Source organism: Semicossyphus pulcher, unplaced genomic scaffold (genome assembly GCF_022749685.1).
Source record: "Semicossyphus pulcher isolate SPU_LCO1_2020_fin unplaced genomic scaffold, fSemPul1.0.p SCAF_6, whole genome shotgun sequence".
Taxonomy (NCBI): domain Eukaryota; kingdom Metazoa; phylum Chordata; class Actinopteri; order Labriformes; family Labridae; genus Semicossyphus; species Semicossyphus pulcher.
The window spans coordinates 10,187,273-10,199,157 of NW_027211737.1; the positions used below are offsets into that span (position 1 = coordinate 10,187,273).

The window sequence follows — 11,885 nt, forward strand, 5'->3', positions numbered from 1 at the left end:
AGCCATAAGCCACACCAGCAAAGATTGTGTTTATGCCTTACTGGCATACAGTTATGCCACTAAGGTATATCATATAATATATGATATAATAAAGATATAGAATTAAATAAAAAAATAAAAAATGGACATGGACCTATGTGTCTGATATAATAAAGATACATATATGTATATAATTAAAGACATTTAATTTTGCTGCATAATTCAAACTAACACCATGTTACAGAATTTATCACAAATTAATTCTTCTTTGAATAATTTATATTTGATCACACTTAGTTATACGTTTGTTTTGTTTTTAATCATAATTTCACATTAGAAACCAGTGAGGATTTAAAAATAAAAACACGATAAATGCTGAATATCACATGTAATCCAAATAAATACAGCACAATCTCAGACAATGTAAGTGTTAACATTGAAAATACACTGATTATAAAGCCCCTTACTTTCATACAGAAAAGGACAAAGTCCATCCTATCTGCAAACTGAGTAAACTTTACATGACGGTATCTCTTTCTCCTGCGAGGTCACTTCAGCAGCTGTACTGGAGTTACAGACAGCATTTGGGAATCACTCCAAAACAATCTGAGGAAACTCACTGTCAGGCACAAGATCCAGGTGAAAAGGGGAAAAGTGACCTCATTTTTGTTGGAAGACGTTATTCCAGGGAGGACGATGATAAAGCAGCTATTGCTTGGGATTTTGTGTGGTGCTGTCATACTGACCGTGGGTATCCTCATCGGCAACTATGGTATCACAAAGAGCAGCAGCTCGGGGCCGTCCTGGGTGAGGGATGTGGCGAAGGATGTGGACGAGAGTTTCATCGAGAAGTTCCTATCAGAGGTGGACAACAAAAACATTGAGGAGAACCTCCGGTGAGCTGATGAATAATAATTTTTTAATTGTTAAAGTGATAAAAGAGGAAAATCAGAAAAAGAGATGGACTGTCAAACACCGTGTTAAGCAGCTTTTGTGTTTGATTTTCACAATATAGTGTCTTAAAAAGCTGAAGGCCCTTACACCTACTTATGAGGTCTTCAAAGTATAGGGTTATTCTACAGATACTAAAAATACACAATCATTAAAGCTGCAATGATTCTCAAGATCCTTTAATGGCTTTCTTAAATATCTTTTTTAGATCCCTCAATGTCCCTTCTTGGTTTTAAACAATATAATATCACAGACATTACTGCATCAAAGCTTTCTTCATCCACAGCGAGCTAACCAAAGTGCCCCACATGGCGACCACTGCTGGAGATGAAAAGACGGTGCAGTATATGCTAAAGAGATGGCAAGACCCAGATACTGGTCTGGACGAGGCCTGGAGGGAGGAGTACATGGTCTACCTGTCCTTTCCTGACCCCAAGAACCCTAACAAGGTCACTGTAGGTGAGTCACACCACTCATCTTCCAACAGCTCTCGCTCTATGTTCTCGCCCGTCTTCTGTAATGTAATGTGATTTTATGTGTCATGTTTAAACAATTTATGCTGCTTGTCTGCTTTTGCATGTCTTTTGTAATGTGATCTTATATGTCATGTTTTAACTGCTTGTGCTGATTGTCTGCTTAATATTGTCTTGTATTCACTGTTGCTTATATGTCCGACTGTGTATGATGCTGCCTTACTCTCCCAGTTTTTTTTTTGCCAGTTTAGCTGTTCACGTTTTGCCTGTTCCTGTTCTGTCTTTTATATGTTGTGTGTTTTATTTGTTGTTTTAATGGTCCACTTTACATCAGGCCGAGGGACAGCAGTTGAAAATTAGCCTTTTGGCTAACACTGGCACATTTACAGTGACGTTGATTAAAGTGCATTGTCCCTGAGAATAAACAAATAAAAATTTGACTACCTGCAGCCAATCAGAATCTAGTATTTGAGTAAAAAAAGCTTAGCAATGAACTGTTAGTGGGTCGAACTAAATTTGCTCATAGAACATTACATTATAAAATATAATGAGTCAGTAGGCTTGGCTTCATCTGTTGTGTAATGTACTGCTGTAAAACTGGATTTAAATTATCTGAAACATCAGCAGGATTATCCCTGGAAGCCAAAGTCCTCAAGACACCCATAAAGTGTTAAATTTAGCCCATGTTTCCCATCATGTTGCATCAAAACTTAATTAATTAAGAAGTCACTTTAACTATTTCGTAAAAAAAACATCTTATCCTATATTCAATCCAACTTCAACAGAAAACTGGAAAATCTTAAAAAACGTCAAACGTTTAAGGAGGTTTAAATTCCGTCAGTGACCCAATGAGTTTCACTCCAGGAAGTTTGACCATGACTTGTTCATTTCAGTGAGCCCGTCTGACGCTGTGCTGCACACTGCCAGAGAGAAAGAGAAGTCATATACTACGGACCAAGAAGATCCTGAGGTGGTTCAACCGTACGCTGCATACTCTCCTGCTGGACACGCACGGGTAATAACCTGCATCCCAACAGAGCTGAAACACAGCTTAAAGATCTCCGACATGCTCATGCAGGGGTCTTTAATAGAATTGTTATGTTTTATTTTTAGGAAAAAGTCAAAGGAGTTTTTAACTAAAATAATAAAACTTTTAAACCAGCAGGTGATAAAGTTAAATTTGTACATCGTACAGAAGCCAAACAATACAGTCACAGCAGAAGCATCAGGCATTTTATTGCACATGGATGGACAGATAAAGGGACTAATAAAAAAGATAAGAAATCTGTGTTTATGAGGCTTCCTGTTTAAATATTGTATGCATAAAATCTGGGAAGTTGGTCACTGACACCATAAAAATCACATGATTGTCACATCCCTGTCTCACATAGCCCCATTTTGTTTCACAGCCTTAGAGGCCTCTTTCTTAACGTCTTACCTCGTCTGAAAGAGGACAAATAAGAGACGTTTATCTGTAATCTATGATGTAAGATCTGTGTTTGATGCAGGAAGGTTAAGTTCATACATATTTTTACAATGTGAAAACTTTCTGGTGAGGAAAAACTCTGCATCTCTGTGACCCTGGCACCACCATGAGCTGGGTCACGTCTCGGCCTCTATCTGGTGTTTTGCCTAAACTATCCAAACTGATGCCTTCTGAGTGAGGAGTGAAGCTCCTTTTCAAAACAAACCAAGGTCCCGAGATGTGCAGACGACTGTACAGAATGCGGTTGACCAAATTATCCTCCACACACTCTGACTCAAGGTAACCTTTGACTTTCATTTCTCCTCAACCAAGCTTTGAGAAATATTTCAGCTTCAGACACCAACGCCTCCTCGGCATCTTAAAATCCTTTGCTCCAGAGAGCACTGAGCTGCTGTGTCTGTGCACGCAAGCATCTTGCCATAAAACCCTCTTTAGAGGGGAAAAATCAACAATACATTTGAACCTTTTTTAAGCTAAATAATGCTTAAAGCAAATGTCCGACTGATACATTACTGGACCAGATACGACACCATCAAGACAGCATGTTTTCACGGACTAGAAACTTTACAAGTTTTAAGGTAGACTGTGTTCATAAAACAAGAGCCAATCAGTTATATAACTACCTGTGAACATCCCAGGGGTGGAGGAGACCAAAATAGGGCTTGTATTAGAAGAAGATATACTTTATTAATCCCTGAGGGATTCACGTTATTATTAGAAACATGCTACACACACATACGCCCTAAATACACGTATGCACAAACAGGACATTATGGACATGAATTAATGAGAGATGTCAGAGTGAGGGGGCTGCACATGCACATGCACCCCGAGCAGTTGGGGGATTCGGTGCCTTGCTCAGGGGCACCTCTAAAGGAAATGTCGACAGGAAATGCACTGTGTCAGGAAATGACATGGCACCTCTCCAGCTACCAGCCTCAATTTCCACAATTTCCCGGTTCCCAAGCCGAGTCCCTACAGACTGCGTTACTGTCTACCCCAAATAATAGTAAAAAATAATAATGTAATGAAAGGGGAGACTGTGATAAGGCATTATATTTGAAATCACAACACAAAAGCACAGTGAGAATGTTCTACGAGTATGATGATGTGGATTGGGTTTATTGTGTATTTCTTAGGGAAAAAGTTTTGTCCCATGACCTGTGTATGGTCAATCTTTCCTCTGTCAATAAGTGAGACTTTTACTCTGCTGATTTCAGGGCAAACTGGTGTACGCCAACCAGGGGAAGCTAAGTGACTACCAGGACCTGAATAATACGCTGGACCTCAGTGGAACCATCGCTATCACTAGATATGGGGGAGCAGGGAGAGCTGCTAAAGTAAGTCTGTGCTTATTACTGTATGTGCCCTAGTCTACTGTATTATCCTGTTTAGGTTTGATTATGTTTTATAAAAATAAGCAGAAACAATATGTCAGAAAGAGATATAATTCTTTTGGTCATAAACATAGTCAACATACCGGATCTTCAAATGACGTCTTTTATTCACAGTTGAAGCAAAACTAGTCTTTAAAGGACATCTTATCAGTTAAAGACCATATGACAGCTGTATGAACGAAAAACAAAGATAAAAACTATGCAAAATATCTACAACATTTCCTTATTATTGAAGCAGTATTCAAAGTGAGTTACTGCATATAAAGCTTTCAGTGACTCACAATAAAGAAGCACTTGAAAAAACATTGTTCTCCATCAATACCATAAAGTCATGCAAATAAAATATCTAACTTTAGGAACACACAATAATATAGCCAGTTACTTTAAATATACTGCCCATTACAGTCCTACAGTCTCTTAATAAATCATGAAAATGGTGCACATTGTAAGAATGCTGACCCCATTGGCTTCAATCACATTCTACCTACTATTGACTCCAGGTTATATTTTAAGCCTGCAAAAGCACTAAAATAAGGTTGTAAAGCATGCAAACAGAGTGTTGCCACAGTTAAAAGGCCATCAGAAGAAAATTCTTACAAAAGAGCCCCTTTAAGTCGAAATAATGTCAGTTTACTGCAAATATAAATGTGTAAATTCATAAATTATGTGATTCAGATTAAATTGTTATTAAAAAATGCCTGCATGTGTCTCATCCAGGCTATCAATGCAGCACCCTTCGGTGTCATTGGTGTGCTCGTCTACACAGACCCCGGAGACATCAACGATGGTCTCATGTCTGACATCAATGAGACGTACCCTAACTCCTGGTACCTTCCGCCCTCTGGTGTGGAGAGAGGCTCCTTTAACACTCACTATGGAGACCTGCGCACACCCTACCTGGCTGCTAAAGGTAACCAGTAACTAGTGTAAAAACGGTTTACAATATGTAATCGAGTAGTGTTTGTCTTTTTAATTGTGTGCTTTGGCTGCTCCTGCTGCACTTTGACTCCGGGAAAATCTGAGTGGTGACTTTTACAACAGCTAGAGCTCCAAACATACTCATATAAAATAAAGCATAGGCTATTTATTAACATTGTTTTATTTAACTTTCCATTAAATTGTCTTTCAGAGGACACCTACAGGATTCCAGTTGAGGACATTACAGGGCTCCCGCCCATTCCAATTCAACCAATCGGATTTGAGGATGCCTACGCACTAATCTGGTTTGTGATGAGACAAATCTAGCTGAAGCCTAAAATAGCTATTGAACTAACTCTTACTTGTTTTTCCATCTCTCTTATCAGTGAGCTTGCCGGAGAAGCGGCTCCACCTACATGGCAGGGAGGATTCAACTGTACCTACAACTTTGGAGGCCCAGGGTTCAAAATGACATCCGCTTTCAACAACAGGTTGTCTTCTTTTACCTCATTATTGAGTCAAATCTTTTTCCAATGTTGTAGCCTTGTTCCAAACTTCTGAATCAATTTTTTTTAATGATTTAACAGATAATAAATAAGTTATAAACACATTTTCTTATGCACATTTCTCAGAACTACTTCCTGTTCCTGTTGTTCCAGATAATAGGCTGCAGTATTGCAGTTGAAGTCTACTTATCTGTCTGTCCTGTTGCTCCATACTTCTGAAGTTAAATCTCTCTTCCAGCGACGTGAAACTGGACATCTACAATTCTGGAGAGCTGAGGAACTCCTCTAACGTGATGGGCGTTATCAAAGGGAGTGTGGAGCCAGGTGAGACTGGACACTAGAAAAAAATCTGCCATCAGTTTTCATCTGTTTTTCAGCTTGGGATTACTCTGAGGCTGCTTTGTGTTTGTGCTCAGACAGGTATGTAATCTACGGGAACCACAGGGACAGTTGGGTTCATGGCGCCATTGACCCGAGCAGCGGGACGTCGGTCATGCTGGAGTTGTCAAGAGTGCTGGGCCAGATGGTGAAACAGGGTGAGGAGAGTCATAGCTCAATGAACGATCACTGTTTTAGTTAGAGTTCTGATTAAGGGTTGATCTCTGTTCCTCTCTGTGGCAGGAAAATGGAGGCCTCGCAGGTCTATTATCTTTGGAAGCTGGGGAGCGGAGGAGTTTGGCCTTATTGGTTCTGCAGAATATGCAGAGGTGATTTGCAATGAGTTTACGGCCCTGTTCACATAAGGTATCAACATGTGGTTTTCGTGATCGGATCACAGTTGACAGCCTTAAGTACGGACGGATTGAGGACGCAAACAGATCCAATCACTCAGGCCATATTTGGAGGTGGTCTGGGACGCATTTGTCCACATACGTCTGGAACTGTGCACGCACATGTTTCCTGGGCCAAATTAAGCATCGCCCACTCTCCCCGTATCCACAGCAACGATCAAGTGGTGACAAGATTAGCCATACATTTACTACTGAGCAGTACATTTGATTACAAATAATTTCATAACCAATAAAATGCAACATTACTCTGCTAAACACTATAAGTTTTGCTGACTCAATCGTGTTTTGTCTGGCACGACCATTAGCGTGTGATGGCGGCTAATGTTAGCTAACATATCATTTCCCTCATGTTTGTGCTAAGATTTCTAGAAAGTTCTATAGTATCTCTTTAAGATTTCTTCAACACTTGGAGTGAAAAGGTAACCTTTATTTTGTCTTTCCTTCAGCAATACATCACCCGGCTCAGTGAACGCACCATCGCTTACATCAATGTGGATATAGCTGTCTTTGGTAAGAAGCCTCACCTGCAGCACCTGTCAGACGTTAATGGAAATGTTTAGGATTTAGCCGAACACAGAAACACTCACATAGAGACTCACAGCCATCAGAAGTTAAAGCTTTCGCTCTCAATTGGAAATAATGTATCAAACGGATTTTCTATGCACTGCTAATCTAGTTTGTGATGCTAAAGTAAAACAATCCCATTTCCTTCCCTCTCAGCCAATGCCTACCTCAGAGCCTCAGGGATGCCATCACTACAGAACGTCATCTTCACAGCCGCAAAACAGGTGAGCTCTTTATAAAAAAATTTAAAAAACGACTCGAGTCCATTCAGGCGTTTCTCTTCAGCATTTAAACTTGTCCGCACACAGTCACATGAAACTGTGTTTGTTCTCCAGGTCGAGGCACCTGGAACAAACTCCCTGTCCGTGTTTGACAACTGGATCCGATACTCCAACCGAACGACCACGAAGAACGAAACCATTCCCAAGTACTAAACTTTCCCATATCCAGTCCAAATTCCTTATCTATCTTTGACTTTTTTTCTGAATTTATTGGTTGTTAGCTCATTTCTGATCCAGACCAAAACCCCTGATAAATAATCTTGAATTAGTTTTAGAGAACAGGATTTTGATTGGACATAAACAAACGGATTAAATGATAACTGTTTAAATCCTAGATCAGATACAAAATAAGTGAATAGTATAGTGTATGGACCTACTGTATACCATATGTGATTGCACCGTCATATTTCAGTGTAGGCTCTCAATAAAAGCTGCTTCTTGTTTTCTTTCTTCTCTGACAGGATGGGATACCTGACAGGAGCAGGGAGCGACTATGCTCCCTTTGTGCATTACCTGGGAATCACTTCCATTGACATGTCATACACATACGACAGGGTATGTAGTTTTGTCTGTTGACAATGTGAAAGCTCTGTGTAGGATTTGGAAACCTTGTATGGTTCTGTAAATCATCTGTAACATGTGCAACATAGACCGTTTATAAGGAGTGGACCATGATGTCACACATTCCTGTTTTGAAGCCTCCAGTTTTGCTTTTTGGATGTCGCTATCTTGTGTTTTTTGGAGCCATAAATGACCATATATGCACGACAAGGAGGATACACAAAGAGACCATAAACTCGCTAAATGTTTACTGAGAATGTACTGTCAAGTGGGGTCATTTTTATATCCGGTTCCATACAATCAGACTGCTTTTTACAACCAGAGCAGTCGCCCCCTGCTGGCCAACAGAAACAATGCAGGTTTGAGGTTCTACTGCAGATTCTTCACTTACGAAACTAGGCTACTTCCACCTCTAAAATAATATCCAAGGTGTGCACATGTTTTAAGAGAGATATTAATTGAATTGAACTCATCTAGTCAGTCATATTATTCTAAACATGATATTTTTCTTCATACAGACTAAAACAAAAGCTCGAATTTACCCTGCGTACCACACAGCGTACGACACCTTCGACTACGCCTCAAGGTTTATCGATCCCGGTAAGCAATGATGTCTTTCTTGTTATTATATATGGGATTTTCTTGTACTGTCTTGACCAGTCCTTAGAGTTTACTGTCATTCATTTTTGTCTAACATCTCATTCTACCACTTCCTCCTCACAGGGTTTGTCAGTCACCAGGCCGTTGCCAGGACAGCAGGAAACATCTTGATCCGATTGGCTGACAGCCTGCTGTTGCCATTTAACTGCACTGACTACACCGAGTTACTGAAGGCCTACCTTGATGTGGCGCTGAACCTATATAAGACTCAACTGCAAGCTCGAGAGATCTCCATGGGTGAGCTCAGGAGAGTTACAGATGGTTTCACTTACATCCATCCTGTGTCAATGCAGCTGGAAGAATTAGTCCATTACTCTGAAGACTGACCATGTTTCTGACTGGAACCTAAAGTGAACCAAATGCACCTTGTAGCAACAAAACCCTGAAGAGTGCTGAAAACATCTCCAGGATGCACTTAAGAGCATCAAAAAGCAACATCTGTTTTTCCTTCAGCAGTCAGACAGGATGAGAGAGGGTGAAACCGCACAGCTGATTTGTTTCTTCTTTCAGAACCGCTGAAACGCGCAGTGGCCAGCTTTAGCAGTGCAGCATCGCATTTGGATGAGGTGATCCGCAGTTCAGACCTGGCAAATGAAACGTAAGAGCACAAACATACATATACAAACAGTATCTTATCTCAGTTGCCATCCACATTGAACTAAATGCCATTAATCCCCCATCTCTCTCTCTATCTGTCTTGTCTTTAGACCACTGAAAGTCAGAAGGATCAATGACCAGCTCATGCTGCTGGATCGAGCTTTCTTGAACCCTCTGGCATTTCCGGATAAATATGCATTCAGGTTAGAAGATGATGAATGTTGTTGCAAAATAAAATTAAACTGCTATGTGTAGTTTTCCATGTACACACGACAACATGATTTAGCCTAAGGTCAGCCCAACAGAGCTGCTAGCATAACCATAAATGATGATAAGTTAAGGCTATTGATGTTTTATAGATGATTGTTAAGTTTTTTCTGTAGATACAATATGTACTTTTATTCCCCATTCCTAGGGCTCAGTTTCTTTTCTGCTTAACATCCTTTCTGTCCCATTTTTTCCACAGTGCATTAGCCACAGTGTCCGTCAAAATATTACCTGCTTCACTGTTACTTACCACATCGCTTTTACTTGTTCAGCTTGCTATTATTGATAAATCTCTCTTTGTGTGATTTACAGGCATGTTATCTGGACTTCAAGCAGTGCCGGAAAGCCAACCTTCCCTGGTCTGGCTGATGCCTTTGCCAAAGCGGAGTCATCGGGACAGTCCAGCGACTGGGACAAAGTGCACTACCACCTGTCAGTCCTGAGCCAGGCCATCGAGGGTGCCGCCAACACACTGGTTGACGTAATATAGATGAAAAGGAGGAGAAAGAAACGGCTATAACTCAGGAATCTTTTGTTTTTAAAGACAGGGTCCATGATGGAACTATTTATGGATGATATTAAGTGAGGGGGATCAATGAACAAAGCTCCTCGCCTACAAGAATGATGTCTTCTATTTTTGTCACAAGAATAAAATATTTAAATTTGATGAATCTTGGCTATTGAAGCTCTCCATTAAAAATTAACTCAGTGAGTCAGTGATCACTGAACAAAGAAACATATCCACCCAGTTAAGCCTCTGCAAGTCATTTTTGTATGTTGTAATGTGCCTTTATAATGTCTGTAGAAAATCAATGAGTGGCTTTTGATCCTCTGAATATTAAACATAAGTAAGTGTTTGTATCTCATCAGTAATCCCCTCATTAAACACTGAGGAATTGACGGGTTGACTTAAACATAAGCATCTATATTTTTAAAATGGCCGATTATGACTTGCTAACTATTCTGACAGTAACAATACATGGTATTATATCATAATATTCTGACAGGAGCAGTAACCCTGAGCCGCCAGACTGCCTTGACATTTCAGGAAAGCAGACAGACACTGCAGAGCCATTATAGCTCTGATGCAATGTAAATGTACAGGGTTTATAATCCAGAAGTACATGGATCAAGACCATCCTCTAATGCAATTGGGCGATTTAATGAGAAAAAGACAGGGATAAAGTTAAAGTTAGAAAGATTAGTACAGAACATAGTACCAGCAACATGAGATGTTAATCAGAGCTACAAAGAGACTAAATCACCAATGAAACTGCAGGTGCAAAAAATGTAAATGACTTAGTGGCTCCATGCAGTCTTTGGGCCTAATGCATCCTGTTGCAGCCTGCCGCCCTGACGCAGGCTTGGATGTGGAGCTGCAATACCGGTCTACTGCCACCAGGGGGCAGAAAATGCTGTAAGACAATCCTATGGGTCAAGTCAGCAGTTGGGATTTCAATAGCTGCAGTCACAGTACATAAGTGACAGCAGTGGATACAAACCCGGTTGAATCTTCCCTCCAAGAAGGTGATAATTTTCCCAGATCCACCTTGTGACAATGCTGCTGATAAGGCTGTTCAGCCCAAAGGGAGGAGGGAGGGAGAGAGATTTGCATGAAACACTGTTCTTCTCTGACTTCACAGGTTTCTTTTCTTTCCTGTTCAGACTCTCATGGAGACACAGGTCTCTTGGGGGAAAGCTGGTTTTACCCTGGTTAAAGTTTATAGAGTCAGTCACACCCATCTGAAGCCACCCATCGCTGCAGAAGCCAAACTTGGTGTGTAAATGAATATCTGTCTTTTTGTGTGGTATGGTGGGAGAGAGGTGGATGGCTTGATTTATTTTTAACCTTTATATTCCTAAAAAAAGATGGGCTCCTTTAGTTAGTAACATTCTTAATAGCAAAAAGTGCTTGGTCATATAATGTTAAATTAAGCTCAAGAGGCAGGCTGCAGGTATATCTGACTGCAACATGAATGTGTGATATGTCTTCTGACATTATGAACAGTGTTGTTCATACAACATTGTTTAGCGAGAAATATAAAGAGTTCTTCCTCAGTATTTTTAGCCGGGACATATTTACAGAGGATGGATTTTGTTTGCAGCATTGTTCTACTTGACATTCACACAGTTTGACATCAATATTTGCACAACTGCCCAGAACAACCAAAGTCTGTCGGTCAGCCACTGAGCAGTTTCACTGGTGAAGTAGGAGACGGGGGAGAAAGCACTTTAAAGCATAAACATTCCTCTTGTTGATTTTTAAACAGCTGTGGGAATTGAACTTTTAGCTGACTTTATGCCTCTGATTTGCTCTGATTCAAAACGCACAATTAGAAAAGTTCATGCTAGGTGTACTGTGAATAAATAAGTTATGTAAGCACACAGGAACAATCATTTCTTTGTAAACTGACCTTGTTATTGATGATGCTTTTCATTGCAGACAATTCTCAT

General features: G+C 40.3%; 1 protein-coding gene across 1 annotated transcript; it reads left to right on the forward strand.

Moving 5' to 3' along the window:
- Positions 1 to 675: 675 nt before the first annotated feature.
- naaladl1 (N-acetylated alpha-linked acidic dipeptidase like 1) lies at positions 676 to 9,921 on the forward strand. The gene is made up of 19 exons (XM_069683702.1): positions 676 to 875; positions 1,217 to 1,389; positions 2,297 to 2,418; positions 4,110 to 4,229; positions 5,004 to 5,196; positions 5,416 to 5,509; positions 5,591 to 5,695; positions 5,949 to 6,034; positions 6,127 to 6,246; positions 6,332 to 6,417; positions 6,948 to 7,011; positions 7,222 to 7,289; positions 7,401 to 7,492; positions 7,808 to 7,901; positions 8,426 to 8,507; positions 8,631 to 8,804; positions 9,078 to 9,165; positions 9,275 to 9,367; positions 9,744 to 9,921. The coding sequence occupies exons 1-19, from the start codon at positions 676 to 678 to the stop codon at positions 9,919 to 9,921; spliced, it is 2,232 nt and encodes a 743-aa protein (XP_069539803.1).
- Positions 9,922 to 11,885: the final 1,964 nt, after the last annotated feature.